This window comes from Dipodomys spectabilis, unplaced genomic scaffold (assembly GCF_019054845.1).
Source record: "Dipodomys spectabilis isolate Male_0828 unplaced genomic scaffold, ASM1905484v1 ptg000063l, whole genome shotgun sequence".
Lineage (NCBI taxonomy): Eukaryota > Metazoa > Chordata > Mammalia > Rodentia > Heteromyidae > Dipodomys > Dipodomys spectabilis.
This window is the reverse complement of record NW_024870740.1, coordinates 6,005,060-6,025,707: the sequence shown is the minus strand read 5'-3', so window position 1 is coordinate 6,025,707 and position 20,648 is coordinate 6,005,060. Positions and strand designations below refer to the sequence as shown.

Sequence of the window (20,648 nt, the reverse complement as noted above, 5' to 3'; positions counted from 1 at the left end):
TCTCTTCTCTCTGACCTTAATCAAGGTCTAGTTTTCTACTTTAGCCTCCAACTTTTTTTTTTTTTTTTTAATACACAGTCTTCCTGTGTAGCCCAGACTGGCCCCCACCTCTCAAGTGTTGGTGTTACAGGGGTGTGTCACTGGCCTAGCTGCTCTTATTTCTTTTTAACAAGACCTTGCTCCAACCAAGCAGATGATTTAGGATCTCACAAATATGCCTTTGTTTGTATAAACTGACCTGTCTTGTTATACAGCTATCTCTCTTCCTGTTTTATTCTCATTTGCTGTAAATCCTTGAGCATGAGAATTGCATTCTCTGCAAGATCTACCACAACATTTCTTCTGTGTTATGTGCTTATTCAAATAGATCTTGAAGCACTAACTAGGACCAAAATGAAGATATTTATATCACTATTTGGGCAGGGATTGTGGCTCAATGATAGAGTATTTGCCTGGCATACTTGAAGCTGGGGTTTCAATCCTCAACACTGAAAAAAATAAATAGCCTGACATTTTCATGGGAAACTTTTAATATCCAAGGCCAGTCTATTCTCCACAGAAAATGTAGCTATCAAGAATAGGAAATATCAGGCCAGCTGTATTCCCAACTATTTGGGAGGTAGAAGGATCATGGTCTAAGGCTGGCCTTAAACTCAAGGCTTTGTGCCCTCACTTGGCTTTTTTCACTCAAGGCTGGGCTGGAACTTGAGCCACAGCTCCACTGCTAGCTTTTTGCTGGTTAAGTGGTGAGCCTTCCAAACTTTTTTTCTGGGATGGAACTTTGAACTGCAAACCTCAGATCTCAGCCTTCTGAGTAGCTAAGGTTTAATATCATTACCAACTGTAAGCCTGATTCTGGCATAAAACTAGCATCTCATTTGATGTCATAGGACCTGATTTCAGTGACAGCATGTCTGGGTAAAATGAAGAAGCTTAAAAACAGTGGCATGAGCCACCAGCACCTGGCCGGAATAACTTTAACATGTTCTAGACTCTATTGTAACTCTTGTGGTTCTCTCTCTCTCTCTCTTTCTCTCTCTCTCTCTCTGTGTTAATATATGGGTTTGAACTCAAGGAGTGAGTGTTGTCCTTTAGATTTTTTTCCTTCAAGACTGGTGCTCTACCACTTGAGTCACAGCCCCACTTCAGTCATTTTTTAGTAGTTAATTGGAGATAAGAGTTTCTTGGACTTTGTCTGCCTGGTCTGGCTTAGAAGCATGATCCTCAGATCTCAGCCTCCTGAGTAGCTAGGATTATAGGAGTGAGCCATCAAGTGTTGGACTGGTATCTGTTCTTATACCTGGACTTCTCACGAGGGCCATGTGAGAAGCCTTAATCAATATTTGCAACTCTAACTTATGTCATTAAAACATAGACTCTTTGGAGATAATATGTAGGCTTCATCTTTGAACAAGTGCATATTGTATATGTAAGCTTGAATATTTTAAATCTTATTTAATAGTTAACTTTTAAAGGACTTTGGCAGACTTCAAAGATTTGAGCATGAGTTTAGGAGTGGAGTGGTTGCTGTTGTTTTGCTTTGTTACTTCTCAGAATTATCCTCATTTTGAGCTGAGAACTCTCAGCAAGTTGAACACTATGGTAAATTGAGTACATCTGTTTGCAATGGCTGCAATGAAATTTGAACACCAGACACTATGCTCATTCCCCACTTCACTCTAAAGAGCACTTAGAAGCAGAGTCTTCGCTTTGGACTGAAAAAAAAAAAGAATTACTTGAGAATAATTGTTAAGTAGCAGCCTCAGCTTCTTAAAAAAATTAATCAATAAATAAACTAGACTTTTGATATAGGGAGCTTACAATGGTTTTATTTTAATTTTATTTTTAATTAAAGGAGTAAAATATGTGAGACCTTTCCTTATTTGAAATCACTTAAACTGATTTTAGCAGTTTGCCAAATCAGTGGAACATTTTCTCTTATAAAAAGTTCAAAGATGTCTCTTAAAATGTTTCTGTAAATGTCTGGAAATTTTTACTTGGCTACAAATCAATACTTGTCAATACATTAATTTTATTGTGATTGACAATGAAGAATGAAAAAATTAGTTCCTGGGGCTGGGAAGGTGGCTCAGTGGTAGAGTGCTTGCCTTGCATGCATGAGGCCCTGGGTTCCATTCCTTAGCAGCACATACACAGAAAAAAATGGAAGTGGTACTGTGGCTCACATGGTAGAGGGCTAACCTTGAGCTGAAGAGCTGAGGGCCAGAGCCCAGGCCCAGAGCTAAGGTCTCACAACTGACCAAAAAAAAAAAAAAAAATTAGTTCCTGAGGGTTTTTTTTTTGTTTTTGTTTTTTTTTTCTCGTCGGTCATGGGGCTTGAACTCTGGGCCTGGGCACTGTCCCTCAGTTCTTCAGCTCAAGGCTAGCGCTCTACTACGTAAGGCACTTCTAGTTTTCTGAGTGATTTACTGATGATAAGAGTATCATGGACGTTCCTGCCAGGCTGGCTTAGAACCACGATCCTCAGATCTCAGCCTCCTGAGTAGCTAGGGTTACAGGTGTGAGCCACAGGCATCCAGCTTACTGAGACTTTTTAAAATATAAAATGAAGAAACCAAAAGTATCATTTGATAAGGGAATGCTTCCAAATCGTTCTTGAGTCATCATTCTTCAGAAGAAAAAGAATTGAGTCCACTGTTCACAGTAATCCTTTTTTATTGTTGTTTTGGGGCTTTCATGTTTTGTTTTGTTTTTGTTGTTGTTTATGCCATACCAGGGCTTAAACTTAAGGTCTCAAGGCTTTCTTGCTTATGGCAGGAGTTTTGCCATTTGAGCCATGCATACAGCCCAAGTTTTGCTGGTTATTTTGGAAATGAAATTTCATAGACTTTTCTGCTCTGACTGTATTCAAACTGAGATCCTTTGTTTCTTAGCCTCTTGAGTAATTAGGATTATCTGAGTATGACATGCAAACCCAGCACCATTCATGTTTGGAATATGTTTTACATTGGCAATAACTTTTTGTCTCCTGATTAAACTGTGGAAACAACCACTTAGAAGCAAAGACTCAACCTACTTTCTGATCCTGTTGTGGCTAGGACAACTGTGCATTGCTTTTGGCATTGGGAGAGAAGGAATTATTTTAAGGACAATAGACTTGTACTAAATGGGATGCAATCTGTTGCAGCCTGTGTCTTTCCTGCCTGTGTACTTTGGAGTCAGGGTATGCCACTCTCTGCTCCGGTTATGTGATCTGGGACAAACCACTTAACATCATCTCTCTAGGTTATCATTTCTTCATTTATATAAAGAGAATCACACCTGTATGGAACTGTTGCAACGTTTCAGTTAAACACTGCAAATAAAAATACAGCAATTGTCTGGTGTGAAGGTGGTGTGAAGGTGGTAATCCCAGCACTTTGGAGAGAAAGGAGGAAGATCAGGAGTTTCAACCCAGCCTGAGCTACGTAGTGGGATTTTGTCTCAAACAAAAAAAAACAAAAACAACAACAACAACAAAAAACTAGTATTGGCGATCCTGCTTAATGGTCAGGTGCTTGCCTCGCACATGCCAAGTACAACTGCCCGAAGTACATTTCAGTCTTCAATAAATGGCATCTAAATGAATTACTGAGACTAGACAGTAGTTTCTGGTAACCAGTAATTTTTTTAAATCTATGTTTACCTAGAATAGGATTAGCAACTAAGAGCTGCTCAACTGGAACCACAGCACCAATATTATGTTCTGTCAAACACAAGGACAGAAATAAGAGAATAGAAGGAAAAAAGGGAACTGGGAAAACATGAACGGATGGAAGACAAAAGAAGTCGTCAGCAAAAGAAAAAAGGTGATTCTTAAAGAAGAAAAGGCCAGCGGGAGAAAGGAAGTTAGAAGAACTAGAGAAGGTGTCCTGCATCAGGTCAGGCCAGGAAAAGGAGCCAGGCTGCAATGCACGCCCCGAGGCGGAACTCCAGCGAAGGGGGCGTGGCCACGTCCAATAGAGCCACGCCCCATAGCCACGCCCCTCGAGGGAAGACCTTTGTGGAGGCGGGACTTCCTGTCCCGGCGTCCCGTTACCTCCGGAAGAGCGAATCCTCACTTACCTCCGGCAACTGACCGAGCTTGCGAGCGAGCGAGCGAGCAGGATCGAACCCTCGAACCCGAGGTGAGAACCATTTTCCTCCCTCATTCCTGCGGCCCTCGGGCGCGCAGGTTGGGCGCTGAGGCCTGGGCGGCGCGGGTGGGCGCGGTGGGCTGCGCAAGGCCAGAGCCCGAGGCCCGGGCCACGGTTGGGTGCCCTCTCCCTGCCCTGCGACTCCAGAAACCAGCGGTTTCACACCAGCCTGCACCAGCCTGCGGCGGTCCCTGTGGAATTGCCCCGTCTGCCTTCACCGGGGTCGGAGAGGTCGGGCTGAGCCCTGGGCCCGCGCCGTCGGGGGCGGGTGAGGACTGCAGCGGCCCCGCGGCCCCCATCCGAAGGCCCGTCGGTGTGGAGGGAGACCGGCTGGAAAAGTCCCCGATACTTACCGTTGGGGAGAAGTGCAGGTGAAAAGGATATGGCCGCAGTTAAAGAGAGAAAACAAAATGTCCCGAAATAAAAACATTTATTGAGCCATTTAAGAGCTATCCTGGACAGGAAAAGGTCCAGGTCCCGGAGTAAGTTTAAGAAAACCACCAGGAGCAAAGCTAAGCACTGGTTGAAAAACAATGCCCCCGGGGCCTAGAGTATCTTTAAACAGTCTTTTTGTTGGTTTCACACCTTGGGGGGGTGCGGGGAGGAGGGGGAAGCTGATTAGTTTTCTTAATCCTTTTCCTCTTCTAGGCCTGTCATACTTGTAACAGCTAAGAATTTCCCTTTGTTTTTGTTTCACAAAAACAAATATCATCTCGCTGGTTGAGAAGATAAAGCATTCACACAAATGACTAAACCGTAAAGAAGGCATTACTGAGTGTCATAAAAATGATAATGTTCTTCCAGGCTGAAGCTCCAGGAGTCATTCACATTCAGACTCCATTGCTACCTATTTAAATTGCTTACGTATTTATATCAGCAGGAATACCTGTCTCCAAGCTTGGAATCAATATATATTCAGTTGTCTAATTGACACTGTATTTTGATTTCACAGAACTACCTGCTCTTGATCTTCTTCTACCCAAACTTTACCCCTTTGTTCCTCCCTTTTTCAGAAGGTGTGGTCATTATCCTTGCCAGTGCCAAAGTGAGGGATGTGGGCATCAACGAACTCCTTCTCTTGCCTCAAGTTTGATTTGCTACCAAGTTTCCCTACTTTACTCCCTAATCATCTCTCTGCCTAAGCTTCCCCCCTCCTCACCCCCTAGGTTTAAGTCAACCATTGGGTCTCTGTGAACTTCTGCATACCAAATCTAAATTTTCTAATTTTTGCTCTTCCATTCTATAGCCACAATAAAATGACTCCCCATTGTTCTCAAATCAAAGTCTTACCTCTAGGGCTTAGGAACACACTTGCCTAGCAAGAAGCCCTCAGGCCTTTAAAATATTGGCCTCAGTATCTCCTCTAGCCTTATCCCTTTCCATTTCTCATTCTCTGAGGTGTCCTGCTTGGGTCTTTTAAGTTCCTCTTTTTCTTTAGTTCTGCAATTTGGTTAATGACTTTTTACTTATTCTTTGCAACTTAATTTAATCATATCCTCAGAGAAACATCCAGTACCAAGGTCTGGTCATAGCTCTGGTCACAATGCTTCTCACTGCTTTTTTAGCCTTTACTACATTTATAATTTTTATATATATATGAACAGTGGAGTTTTTTTTTGGTGTGTTTCCTTTTTTTTCTTTTCTTTTTTTTTAACTAATTCAGTTTTCCACATGGTAGTGCTGTGTCTAGCATATAATAAGTATCAGCAAATTCTTGTTGAGTGATAAACAGCTTCTGGCTAGAAGGTCTCTAGAAATGGAGAGCTTCTGAAATGGGCCTTGATGAAATAGTAGGAGTTTGTACTGTACTCTCAGAAAGTAGAGAGTAAGTAGCTTAAGCAAAGCCTCTAGTAAGAAAGCAAATGCAATCTAAGAACACTACTTCAGAGTGAAAAAGAGTAGAAGCAGAAATGGAAAAAGTTTGGAAACTTCTGGAAGAGCATCAAAGATTTATGAAGAGTAGCCTCCTGTTAAAATTTGTTTAAATGCTTATTTCAAGAAGAGAAAGTGCCCAGCATGCTGGTACACATTTGTAATCCAAGCACTTGGTTGGTTAGGTAGGAGGATCCCAAGTTTCACACTAGACTAAACAGTTTAAAGAAAACAACAATAATAATAACAAAAACTACCAAGGAGAAAGAAAAGCCCCAGCAGAAATTCACTTTATTCATCCTTTGCCCTCTCCCCTGATCTTGTGAGCAATAAGATCAAGATTTCTTAATATTCTATAAGACAAAAATGTCAGTTATTGGAAGTATATAGGATAAAGAATTAGGTTGCTTTATGAAAAATGTCAGTTTTCAGAGCATGACAGCTTCATTTGTTTCTCTGTGCTGGGCACAGACTGGAGTGCTGTCAAACCAGCAGTGAGGCTTCACAAGTTAGTGGAAAGTTCTGACGGGGCAGAGGAAGAGCACAAAACTATGTTGTATTTTTCCCCCTCTCTGAAATTCAGGAAGTAAATTTCATCTTTGCTTTCTTACTCTGTTTTTATACTTCAAATTTTTTTCCTCAGAATATTATATAGAAGAATAAATGGACTTGAAAATCAGAATTTTAAAATTTGGACTGTCATCTGTTTATACATTATGTAAATTATTTCTTATCTTTCAGTCTGAAATTTTCATCTTTACAAATTTACTTTAAAAAATCACATGTATTAAGCATTAAATAATTTGTACATGCTCTTTTGCCCTTTTTAATGGAAGTTTCCTTTATTTTAAAATGTCCGGGTTCTTTCTCCTATCTACACTTTGTTCTCCACTCAGCAATACACCTATATTTAAAATACTACTTGTCTTCGTATGGACATCTTGGGTGACATTTTTATAGAATTTTTCTGTTATAGAATGTTTTATAATAGAAGTAAGGTATTAGGTGCAAAATGATTTTTTACTAGGTCACCAAGAAAATCAGGAGTACAGGGAAGTACTGAACTCTGTATTAGGAAAAGGGTGATTCCTGGAGTAAAAGTCTGTTGATCATTGAGATGCTTTTGTGAACTGACTATTCTGTAATAAACATTTTGATGAATCTGTAAATACCTTGTACTTAAAAATATGAAATAGATTCAGAAGATGGCTGATCCTTGGCAAGAATGCATGGACTTTGCAGTAACCCTGGCAAGACAAGCTGGAGAGGTATGAACTAAAATTTCCTTGGCTATAATGTGGTAGGTGTAGATAGTGCCATTTTAAATACAGTGAAAATCCCTTTGTTTTTATTTATTTTTATTATCATTTTGATACTGGGGAGTAGATCCTAGTGCCTCACATATGCTAGGCAACCACTTTTATAACTGTACACCCAAGCTCCTTATTTCAACTTTATATTAAACTCTAATGACAGCTATGGATCTAAAATAGAATATAGGATTATATAATTTGTGCCCAGAAGATCATAAGCACTAAATGTCTTATTATAGGGAGAGTTTTGCAAGAAAATTTTAAGCATATCATATAAGACAGATTGAATATTTTAAGCCATTTGTATTATTCTTTTTGTTTGATTTAAAATTACTTATGCCTTTTCTATTTGTTTACCTCCTCCCCCCACCCCCCAAAAAATTATCTTTTTAGGTGATTTGTGAAGCTCTAAAACATGAAATGAATGTTATGATTAAAAGTTCTCCAGCTGATTTGGTAACTGCTACGGATCAAAAGGTTGAAAAAATGCTTCTGTCTTCTATAAAGGAAAAATACCCATCTCATAGGTATTTTTTATATCCATTTCCAGGGATAAGATGAACTCTAGTTTAGGTCAGTGTATTAGGCACCAAACCTATACAATTTGAATTTATTGTGAATGTATTAGAAAGCTCAGATCAAGACCATGCGAGGGAAGAACTCAAACCTATTGGAGGATAAAGTACAGGCTAATCTCTACAAAGTTGGCACGATGCTATCTCAGAACAAAGTACAAAAGGGCTCGAGGTATGGCTCATGTAGTCAGAAAACTTGACTACCTTGTAAGAGGCCTGAGTTCAATCCTCAATAATGTTTCCAAAAATTAAGTTAAAAAAGCCATGGCTGTAGTGGTAAAGTACTAGCTGAGAAAACTTCAAGCCCTCGTACCATTAAAAGAAAAAAAAAAAAGGAATGTTTGGTAGACATGATTAGAAAACTCAGTTATATTCTGTTTTGCTGCTGTCTTTGTATGGTAAAGAAGTAGTAGCTTTAGTGAATCTGACAGAAAATCTAAAATATATGCTCTCATAGGCACAGAAATTTAGCAGAAACATTGTCATCAGCAGGGCTTGATTGGACATATCTCTAATTCCAGCATTTAGGAGATAGAGGCAGGAAAATAGGAAGGTTAATTCAGACCTGGGTTACACAGCTAGACCAAAAAGAAAAAAAAATAGAGAAGTATTGTTATTGTATTTAAAAGTCTTTTCTCTGTCATTCAGTACTTACTAGTCAGCCATTGGCCATTGCCAGTCTTTTAGTTATTGAGAAATAAAAATATTTAAAACTATAGCTAGATAGAAAGCTAAAAAGACATAACTAAGAGAAAAAGATGGAAAATAAAACCACAAAAAATGGTAATTAGGATGGTTCAGTGGTGAATAGTGAATAATGTAAAATACAAAATAAGAATAGGAAAATAGAAAAGCCAGTAAGCTCAGATACCATATACACAGCAATTTTGTTGTAGGTGATTTGCATTTCCATTACTTATTTAATATTCTCTGTGTTGGTTATCTATTACTGCAAAGCAGATTTCTCCTAAAAGCTTAGAGCTCTATCAACAAACTTTCATTACCTCAGTTTTACTAGAGTTAGGAATATGAGGTTTTAGCCAAAGTATTGTTCAGGGCTTCAGTCATGTCAAGGCTCAACTAGAGCTGAAGGATTCATTCATTTCTGTGATGGTTGGCAGACTTCAGTTGCTTGTGGGTTGTTTGCTGGTAGTCTCCCCAAGCTCGTGAGTCAGGAAGGAAGAGGCAGTGTCAACATGGAAAACACCAGGCCAGTTGGTGAACTGGTCTCTAAAACCGTACACTGTCAAAGCCTCTTTATTTTGTTGGTTAGAAACAAGACAATTTGCTGAGCTCACCAGGGTCCATGAGGAACTACATCTTGAAAGGAAGAATATTAGAAAATTTGTGGTCTTACCTAGAATTATATTTTCTTGATCATTTCTCTTATAACCAATGCCCTTTTCTGATGCATCTGGATGGGCCTGTGGAGAGCTCTGCTCAGGGAAGTATAAGTTTAGACAAAATTGTGTACATGCGTGTGGCATTACTTAATCCTCCTGTTGCCATTTTGAATTTTGAAGTCTTGTTACATTGTATATATCTGTGCTGTGGGGAAAATAAAGCCTTTTTAATCAGTTTTTGCAGGAAGCAGCAACAAAAATTGTAGACTTTGTCTATGTTTTATAGGAAAGTATAAGGAAGTATTGTACCTTGAAAATTGTCAGAAGCAATTTAGAGATTTTGTGTTTCGTTTAGTTTCATTGGTGAAGAATCTGTGGCAGCTGGGGAAAAAAGTGTCTTAACCGACAACCCCACTTGGATCATTGACCCAATTGATGGCACAACTAACTTTGTACACAGGTATGCTTTTAGATGTTTACAGAATCACTGCTTGTGTATCAACTGGATGGGCCTGTGGAGAGCTCTGCTTAGGAAAGTATAAGTTTAGACAATAGTGTGCTTTTGATTCTTCTTTATTCTAAGAAAATGTACATAAGCCGGGCGCTGGTGGCTCACGCCTGTAATCCTAGCTACTCAGGAGGCTGAGATCTGAGGATCGCGGTTCAAAGCCAGCCCGGGCAGGAGAGACCCTGAGACTCCTATCTCCAATAAACCACCAGAAAACCGGAAGTGGCGCTGTAGCTCAAGTGGTAGAGCGCTCGCCTTGAGCTGAAGAGCTGAGGGACAGCGCCCAGGCCCAGAGTTCAAGCCCCACGACCAACAACAAAAAAAAAAAAGAAAATACATAAAACATAATAGAATTAAATATGTTATGCAGATCTTTGATCAGGTATGGAGGAAAGATGAGAGAGAATACTGTTATGGACTTGACCTAAGACACAAAGTTCATCACATAAAAATGTAAAAGAGCAGCAGTAATGCTTTGAGATTAGTAAATTAAAATATCACTATTAGAGTGTTGTCTATAGAACGAACTCAGCACAAGAGAGAAAACTGGTAGGAAGGGCTTGGGTTTTAGGTTCAACAGTTACAGAATTGAGTCTGCTGGGGCTTTTTATTGACTGTTGGACTTTGAACAATTAGTTAATCTTTATAAATGGCTATTTTAATAGCACCTGTCCCATAAAATAGTTTCTTATCGGACTCCCTGACTAGTATATTTCTGTGAGAACTTAGTATAGTGCCTACCACAGACTAAGTTTATTATAACTCAGTATTTTCACTAGATGAAAGCCTGGTGGAATTGCTATGGAGAGTTAAAATGCATGCCTAGTTTTGTGGGATTGTTTAGAAATGTTAATTTAAAGTCGTCATGCTGCTTACCCTATCTGGACTGCATTTATATTTACTGTGGCCTGTAAAGCTAAGGTATACAATCTTTATCCCACAAAATGTGTCTTAAATGTGGAAAGCTATTAGTGATCTGTTGAAACATAGTTATGTGTAGCTTGATCCTGTTTTTTTGCTAAATGAAAACCCAATGTTAAATATTACAAAGTTTTAATTTTTAGTAGTTATGCTTGAACCTGCTTTGTATCTTTGATCATGGTTCTCTTGTGAGTCAGAAATTATGAGTTCTGTGCTCAAACTTGTGCAGTCTAGAAATCACTGACTCTTAATAGTTTACCTTTCACATGTGAAGTTATGAGTTTGGTGTTGGAATAGTCACAGTCACCAACTTATTTATCACAGGTCCAGATTGTAGGAGGATAAAAAGTCTTTTCATGAATAACCATGCTTGTTTTGTTTTTTTTTTTTTGGCTGTACTGGGGAGTTTGACAGGACCTTGTACTTGTGAGGTTGGCAAGATAACTCTGAGCCATGCCTCTAGCCCTGTTTTTCACTAGCTCCTGTTTTTAGCACAGGGTTCACTTCTGACCTGGCTCCTGCCTAAGCCACCATCTGCCTACTTTTAGGCTTTCATAGGTGCATGCTACCATGTCTGTGGAGACAGAGTCTCACAGACATATCTGGCTAGACTGACCTGGCATTAGGATATCAGGCCAATCTCAGCCTCCCATGTAGATTGGCATAGATATGCGCAGTTATAGGTTAAGGAGTCTTGTTAACTTTTCTGCCTAGGTTAGCCTTGAATTAGATCCTCTCAATCTCTATATCTCAACTACCAACAATGATAATTTTAAGAATTTATCAATTTATTTTATGTAAAAATCTTTACAGATTTATTATATTCAGTGTTTTACACTCAAAAGAAGTAAAATGGCATGCATTGCAATTTATCTACCTAGCATTTATTCCCCTTACAATGGATGTATTTCTGAAAGGGACAGTAGTTGCCAGTTTCTTACAAATCCTCAGATCTTTTTCATGCTATAGAAGCATCTGTTAGGGGGCACATGTGTTAGTGGTGGGTACCATCTCCTGCCCCCTGGCAATACTGTATATTCTGTTGCATCCTACTTTTGGGAGGGAGGAAGGGTGAGACTGAAAATTTTATAAGCACTTATGAGAAAATGAGTTTTATTAAAAATAAGTTCTGTCTTGGTAAATTTGTGGGTTTTGTCTCTCTTTTTTTAAAGATTTCCTTTTGTAGCTGTTTCGATTGGCTTTGTTGTAAATAAAAAGGTATGTTGTAAATGTATGGTTCATAAAATGTCTTGGTTGTTTTCTGACAAAGATGAAACAAGTCTCCCAAATGATTTCAGATGTCTCTGTAGTTACATAACTGCATTATTTTAAATAGAAGACAATAAATACTGTTACAATTTTCATGATGTATTTCCAGTGAAGAAAATTTCATGTTTTCTTAGAAGCAAGAGTTGCAAAAAAAAAAATTAAATAATCACCAGTAAAAAGGAAAACTCATTCTCTACTATATGTAGAGTTAACCATGACAGGAGTTGATCTAACCTAAAATGCTTCAAGGAGAGCTAGATATGGTGGTGCATACCCATAATCCCAGCTTTTTGGGATGCAGAGAGAGGTCAACTCAAGCAAAAATTAGCAAGACTGTCTCAAAAACCATCTGTGTGTGATGGTAAATACTATTATTCATAATCGAGCCAACCCAAAGTAGGTTAAAAGATTGTAGTTTGAGGCCAGCCCAGAAGAAGTTTGCATGAGACCAGGTCTGGAAAAATAACTAATAAAAGGCCTGGGATGTAAAGCACTTGCCTAGAAGCATTTATTAATAATAAAAGTTAACATGGAAAAGATGGGATTTGAGCTAGAAATGTTTTAGTAAGTTGTCAGTGAAGAGAGACAGTCAAAGATATAAAAGTATCAGAGAGAACATAGCTGGAAAGTACAGAATTTATTTGGAACCTAAACATAATCAAATTTTTATATCTAAAGCTCAGAAACTTCAAATCCATAGCTGTTACATTACCTTGCTTTGGTTATTTGGCTGGCCAAGTAGTGTAGGATGTTCACTAGCACATGGGCATCTTTTTTTTTTTTCCTCAATACTGGAGATTGAACTCAGGGTCTTACACTTGCTAACCAAGTTGATTACTAACATCTACATACTTGTCTTCAAGGAATTTGTGAAATATCTGATCAGCCAGTTTATATTTTTGAAAATATAAACACAAAATTAAGGCTGGGGGTTTCACTCAGTAGTAGAGTTCAATCTCCAAGAAAACAAGTGAAACCCAATTAGTACAAATGAAAGCTTACTGATTAAGTTATATTAATCAGTGAGACTATCCAAACTGAGCTAATGAGCATTTAGCATATAACTAGCTCTAGGCTGTATGCTACCATCGACATTGAACTCAATTACATATGAGAGCATGTAAAGAAATGTAATGGATGGGTTGAGGGTGTCTCTCAAGTGGTAGAGCAATTGTATAGCAAGCTCAAAGCACTGAGTTCAAGCCCAATACTAGAAAAAAAATTAGCAAGCTCAAGACACTGAGTTCAAAGCCCAGTATCCTGCAAAAAGAAAAGAATATGTAGTGGAACCATTACAGATGTGAAAGACAGAAGAGAATATAAACAATTCTCTTAATAGAAGAGGTCTTAGGAGTTGGATAAAGCACAAACAGTGGGAGGCATAGCACAAGTGGTAGAGTTCCTGCTAAGTAAGCCATGTCGCACTGGGTTCCAAGCCCAGTACCAGTAAAAAATAAAAATAAAACATTGAAGAAGTACTTTTCACCTCTTTGAGGTTTTTACAACCTTAGTTCTAAAGCACTAGTTCTTTTTCTGTTTTTTGGGCTGGTCCTGGAGTTTGAACTTTTATTTGGAGAGGAGGAGGGGAGTAAAGAGTCTCACTGGCTTTTCTGCCTGGTCTTTGAACCATGATCTTTAGATTTCTGCCTCCTGAGTAGCTAGGATTACATGTATGAGCCACTAGTGCCCAATGATGTTTTTTTACCTGTGATGGTGAGATTGATGGGAGCCAAAATTACTTACAGTAGTTAAGGACCAACCTGTAAGAGTTTTGGAGCACAAAAAGAAATGAAAACAATGTGGAAGGAGGAAAAAGATCCTAAGGTACTCAACTATGAAGAGCTAGACAAGGAAATGAGATGGATTCTTAAGTGAGGCACAACTGAGCAAGTCTGTCAGAAACATGGAAGTATCAAATTAAGTACTATGTAAGTATTGATGGTGGCCAATGGTTTCCTTCTAAATCATTGTCACTAAGAGATCATTGTTCATTGATACTCTGCCTGGGAGTTACAGCAGAATGTGAGTGATCAGGGAAGAACCCAAATTGTAACATACTCATAGGAGAGGAGGTGATGCCAAGTTAGGCTACTCCTTGACAGAAGGGAAAGAAATGTTGTGTCATTGTGCTACTTCAGCAGAATACCTAAGACTGGGTAATTTATAATGAATAGAAATATTTGACTTTAAGGCGGCTGTAGTTCCTTGTGTTGTGAAGCTGATCTCCAAGTGGCACCTTGCAAGCTGTGTCTTCCAGAGGGAAAGAAAGCTGAATCTTTACATGACAAAAAACTCTGTTTTTTTTTTTTGTTGTTGTTTTTAGGCAGTAAACCCATCCTTTGAGGGTGCAGAGTCCTCATAGCCCAATTAATTAACCTTTTAAAGGCCTCATTTCCCAATACTATTACTGTGGCAGTTAAATTTCAATAAGAATTTTAGAAGGGTCAGTCATTCAAACCATACCAGTAGGGAAAAGGGGGACATTGGTGGAAAGGTACCAGAAGAGAAGTCTTAAGAGAAGATGGATGCAGCAGTAGGACTTACAACAAAGGAGAACATGGTCATCTTAGAAAACATGAATGTGCTATCTCTAACCTAGGCTAAGAGAGGCAAGATTGGGTACTGTCAGGTTAGATGTGTGGGAGGAGAGTGAAGGATATCAGGTGAAATGTTCTCTATTAAGGCTGGAGGTTCACATTTTGAGTCATAGCTCTCTAAATATTATTGGTATTATTAGTAATATATTATTAGTACACAATTTTCTTACTTTGTCTGAAAAGTATTGTTTAATGAAGAAAAGTACTTAGGTTGGCTATAAGAAGCTTGTTTTCCCTCTGCAGATGGAATTTGGTGTTGTATACAGTTGTGTGGAAGATAAGATGTATACTGGCAGGAAAGGCAAAGGTGCCTTTTGTAATGGCCAAAAACTACAGGTTTCGCAGCAAGAAGGTAGGTTTGTCCGTTAGTTGTTGGTGCAGTATGGTTTTTTAGTATTAATCTATGGAGTCATAAATTGTGTTCATTTGCTTTTTACATTTATATGTTGGCCTTAGTTTGGAATATAGTATTGGAAGCAGGGGAATAGAACTGAGCAGACACTTCAGGCCCAGTGCTGTACTAAGTGATGGAGAGAGGAAGCTGTAGATACATAGCTATATTCCTACCCTCATGGAATATCTCATTTAGTGTTATAGCCACTGCACTCCAGATTCTTCTTCGTGTTCTGATTTTATGTCACCACACTAATTATTAAGAAATGCATTAAAGATAAAGCATATTAAAAGTATCTGTGGAAAATTGGTTCAGTATCCCTTGCTGATACAGCAATCCACATTTGCTGAACTAAATACCTTAGAGAAGTTGTTGCTGTATTTGCATGGAACCTACCTATATACCCCTATACAGGATGATTTATTAAATCATCTGTGCACTCAATGGAAATGTTATGTAAATAGTTGTTATACTTTATTGCTTAGAGTATAAAAACAAGGAGGAAAAGGTCTGCAGATGTTCAATAAGGTGCAGTTTTGGGGCATAGTGTTTTCAAGCTGAGATGGGTTGAGGCTAAGGACCCTGTACATACAGAACCCAGATGTGCGTGTGTGTGTGTCAGGAGAGAGAGAGAGAGAGAGAGACCTAGATAGCTGACATTTTATTTCCTTGTGATGAAGTTTTGATTGAAGTTCTTATTGAAGTTTTGAGTCACCTTTCATAAACCACATCCAACACTTTTGATTTTGTACTTTCAGATTATTTTTATGTAGCAGGAACTTGCTAACAGTCTGAATTTGGAGTCCTAGACATACTTTTTCCTTAACTAAAGACTTTAGAGCAAATTTTTAATTTATTTCCTTTTTTTATTGAACTCTTAAGACTCCAAATTGATGTCTTTAAGATTCCAGAGACTGGATAATATAACTTCGAGATACTGACATAAAAAATGTGCATCTTAAAGCTGGAGAAATGTGGTCGCTTTTCATAGAGACAATTCTCTGCCTTTGCATGATCATTTTTTCATGTTTCATAGTGTAGGTAGCAATTAAAAGTAGCACAACTGTTACAAAGATGGTGGGGACAAGCAGCTGGTCAGTGTGTTTCTCAGCTGATGGGTACTGTTGAAGGTGTCAGGAACTTCACTCATGGTATTGGAGAGAGAATGGAAAGTATTGGACAGTCTGTCAGCTTAGTAGATAGAGGACAGGACAGACAGAGACCTACCACTTTAACTTGTTTTATTCTAAACCTGCATAAACTCCTGACTTAATTTAATTTGTTACTTTTTTTAGTTTGTTTTTGGTTTTTTATTTGTATGAGTATGTGTTTTTGGTGTGTGTGTGTATGCATGTGCGTGTGTGCGTGCGTACTGGTCCTGGGACCTGAACTCAGGGCCCTGGGTACTGTCTCTGAGCTTTTTCTGTTCAAGGCTAGTACTCTACCACTTGAACCACAGTTGCACTTCCATTTCTTCTACATTTGAAGTACATGATATGCACCCAGACAGCCTGGTTATGTTGTACACCTTTTGGGTAATATTCTGAGAAGCTGGACTTTTTAATACTTATAAAAATAATCACTTCAAGACCATGCTTATCAATTAAAAATAATAATCACTTGAAGGCCAAGTGTGGTGGTGCACTTGTGTAATCGCAGCACTTGGAAGCTAGAGATAAGATCACAGGTTTGGGACCAGATTTTTGACACATTGAATTCAAGGCCAGCCTTGGCTATATCATGAAGCTGTGTCTCAAATAAATAAAAATTTTACTTGAGCATTATAAGTTCATTACTTTTCGTTTGTTTTTGAGACAGAATTTTACTATGTGGCCCAGGCTGAACTCACAACCTCCTAGACTGCTGGCTAGTTTGTCAGTTTTTAACGTTTAAGGCTTAGAAAGAAACAAATTTGATAAACTAGAAAAAGGGGTTATTTTGTTCTGAATTACATCATTTCCCTCCACAATTCTTAATAAAAGTTATTGATTATTTAAAACATTTTCTCTTCAGATATAACCAAATCACTATTGGTGACAGAATTAGGTTCTTCCAGAACACCAGAGACTGTAAGAATTGTTCTCTCTAACATGGAAAAGCTTTTCTCCATTCCCATTCATGGGTAAGTTTTTTCATTTCCTACCTAAAGTTCCAGGTAATTCACGTTATAAAGGAATATGTTTTGTTTTTCTTTTGAATGAGATTTTTATTAACAGACTATAACTCTAATTTTGTAATACACTTGTGAAAACCTTCTTTTTTGGTACTAGAGTTTGAACTCAGACTTTGTATTTGCTAGGCAGTGTTTTACCATTTGAGACATGCCTCCCATCCTTGAAAACTGTATAGAAATAAAACTCAAACTGAAGATAAGCAGAAGTTAAGGAGGAATACTTTATTTACTCTCAGGATTATTTTTTCTGGTCCTATTCTTCATGCTAGAATCCGGAGTGTTGGAACAGCAGCTGTTAACATGTGCCTGGTGGCAACTGGAGGGGCGGATGCATATTATGAAATGGGAATTCACTGCTGGGACATGGCAGGAGCTGGCATTATTGTCACTGAAGCTGGAGGAGTCCTTATGGATGTAACCGGTAAAGTCACTGGGGAGTAAAGTATTGCTTTCTCCCTATCTGTGAGACTTGTCTCTCTGTGTTGTGTTGTTTTTTTGTTTTGTTTTGTTTTTTTAATTGACATAGCTTCAACTTCTAAAGCAAAAGCAAGGTTTAAAAGTTTCTCTGAATCAGAATAAGCATTAGGAGATAGGGAATAATAAGAGCTACTGGTAAAATTCAGGACTAACAATGAAAAACTGCTAAGCTTTCTCACATGTATCTGGGACTCCTGAGAGGTTACAGGGAAGATCTGTCATGAATAGGAAATGTCTGGTCCACACCATTTAAGGCCCAGCCCCTGAAATCATTTGGCTCATGATAGGAGACAGATGATGCTTATAACCAGAGCGCACAAAAGAAAAAACAAAAAGGAAAATGATGTCTCTCACCTGGTGTGTCTTGTGAGCACCACTTCGGTATTTACTGAAAAAAGCAGCTTAGCACCTCAGATGTATACTGCCAAAGCTTAAACACTGGAATTATGTGACAGGTGTTTTCTGACTTTTGAAGAAAACAAAATGTAGTTAAATGTTTGACCATAAATGACCATAAAACATATTGCTATGATTGTTTTTCTTTTCAAAACTATGTTTATACAGTATATAACTGCTTTGCATATTTGATTTTAGGTGGACCATTTGATTTGATGTCACGAAGAATAATTGCTGCAAATAGCAAAGTGTTAGCTGAAAGGATAGCCAAAGAGATTCAGGTTGTACCTTTACAAAGAGATGATGAAGATTAATAGCATGGACTCAGAGTCAACTACAGTTATGGTTCCTGTGTTCAGACTCGTTGGTATCAGTCCTAGGTGGATGACACAGGACTGGGATATAGTTCAGAGCTGGAACACTTGCCTAGCATGCACAAGGCCCTGAGTTCCAACCCTGAGATCACGAGAAAAGAAAAAGAAAAAGAAAAAAACGGATGTATGATATGATTGATTTAGATTGTCTTTGATGTCCTAATTTAAAACAAATCTTTTTCTATGGACTGTGTTAGAGTATTTGTTTATTGTAAAAAGTTTTTGCTTCTAAGTGTATGCTTGGGGGGAAAATACACAGGAAATGTGTATTCCTTTGCTATACATTGAAATAGTCAAATTCACATTTTGTGTTTCTAAGTATATATGATTCTCTGAACTTTTGTGTTACTATTTATATACAAAAGCACTCAATTAGAACGTTACCTTTTTTGCGGAAATTTTTTTTTCTAAAAGCCATATTTTAATTACGTTTGTAAGTATATAATAAATATTTCTTAGATTAATAAAACTTTTGCTTTTTAGCAGAAAACTTTGTTTTACTCATCACTGTACATATAGCACAGTATCTGTCAAATAGTCTATCCAAAATAATCACTTAAGAATGAAAATTTTAGCTGGAGTCGGTGCCTCACATCTATAATCATAGCTACTCAGGACACTGAGATCTGAGGGTGGCATTTCAGAGCTAGCCTGGGCAGAAAAAGTTGGCTAGACTCTCATCTCCAGTTAACCAAATGGTAGAGTACCAGCCATGAGCCAAAAAGTAAAGGCCCTGAGTTGAAGATTTTCAAGTTGCAGTTCCTAGTTCTAATTAATACATAAAGTAATGAGCTTACTCTTAATGTATTTTTTGCTTCAAGTTTTGAAAAATTATCTCATTGTCCTTTTTTTGTTTCTTATTAACATAGCATTTCATATATCAGAGAGTGTTGCTTATCATTGACATTTCTGCAGTTAGGATGTTTCCAGAGGATGTGTTTCGGGGTAAAATTCCCTTATTAAAGAAGAGGAATTTCACCAAGTATTCTTATCAGTTACTTAGCTAGAAGCAGTATAACATTGTACTAAATTCAGTGGTCACATTGTAAAAATGTCACACAGATTTGTTGTGCTATCAGATATATTGTTGCTAATATTGAGCTATTTGATTTCTTCCCATACTCCTTATTTAACTTCATTGCTGCTGCCTTTTTATATTGTTTAATAGCCTTGGTGTATTAAGCCCCAAAAGAAAATTATAATAGTTCAGAGACATTTTAAAGGATTAATTTTGGTAATGTTTGTCCTTTGATGTATGAGCAGATAAATTTGGATATAGGCATGTAAGAGCCTATTGGATAAAGCCTTGTATTTGAAAAGTGCTCATATAGTTCTCAAGGGGCTATTTTATTGTATATGTAATACATTAAATATACTGAGATTTGGGTATTACAGTTACTGCATTTGTACTGTTAATTACATACACTTGAAACATACTGTAATTCTGACACTAAGTCTGGTGGATTTTTCCAATTTATTTTAATTAAGTCTGTCATAAATAAATTTTTTTAAAAAGCATTATTGAATATTTACATTATTAGAACTAATGGTCTAAAATGTGTTAGTCATTTGTGATGCATTTAAAATATTGATACTTACATTTGTGATAGAAAGTATACTCTACTGTTTTCATGTTGTTTTCCTAGTTTAACACTTTATATTTTTTCCTGTAAGTAGCTTTTATATCTTTTTATTGTAAGTACAATTTGGATGTTTTGTGAAATTTCTTTAGATATTGAAAAAGATTACTTGACAAATGAACTGTCCAACAATAATTTGAAATGCTTGTTCTGAGTAAGGTAGACTTAACCTTTCTTTTTATATCTTTATCTTCAAAGTCATCTAATAACTTATTCACTGATAGTTATTTCATTGATATTCCAGTGTATATTTTGTTACACTTTATTTGGCAGTGCTGGGACTTGAACTCATAGTCTTGATCTTGTTAAACAGGGCAGTCTACCACTTACTTGAGCCACACCCCCAGTCCCCAGTCTCTAATTTTATCTTGTTCCTTGTATTTTCCCTTTCAGTCTCCTCAATTTCCTGAGTTATTGTTTGTTTTCCATAGTCTCTTTCACTTTTGACCGTCCTCAGCTATCTGATGATTCTGTGTTTGAAAATATACTAAAATTCCTATGATGTAAGTTATGGGTTTGCTTATAAGGATATCATTAACCTTAAATAAAGGCCAGGGAAACAAAGTAGAAGGGTTGATTGGCACAACTAAAACTTAACTCAGGGCTGGGAATATGGCTTAGTGGTAGAGTGCTTGACTTGCATTCATGAAGCCCTGGGTT

The 20,648-nt window shown here is 37.7% G+C and overlaps 1 protein-coding gene across 1 annotated transcript; it reads left to right on the top strand.

The window, feature by feature from the left end:
- The first annotated feature begins 4,002 nt into the window (after positions 1–4,002).
- Positions 4,003–19,013, top strand: Impa1 (inositol monophosphatase 1). The gene is made up of 9 exons (XM_042680680.1): positions 4,003–4,127; positions 7,205–7,276; positions 7,715–7,848; positions 9,595–9,699; positions 11,841–11,886; positions 14,778–14,886; positions 16,942–17,050; positions 17,371–17,522; positions 18,173–19,013. The coding sequence occupies exons 2-9, from the start codon at positions 7,214–7,216 to the stop codon at positions 18,286–18,288; spliced, it is 834 nt and encodes a 277-aa protein (XP_042536614.1). The 5' UTR covers positions 4,003–4,127; positions 7,205–7,213; the 3' UTR covers positions 18,289–19,013.
- Positions 19,014–20,648: the final 1,635 nt, after the last annotated feature.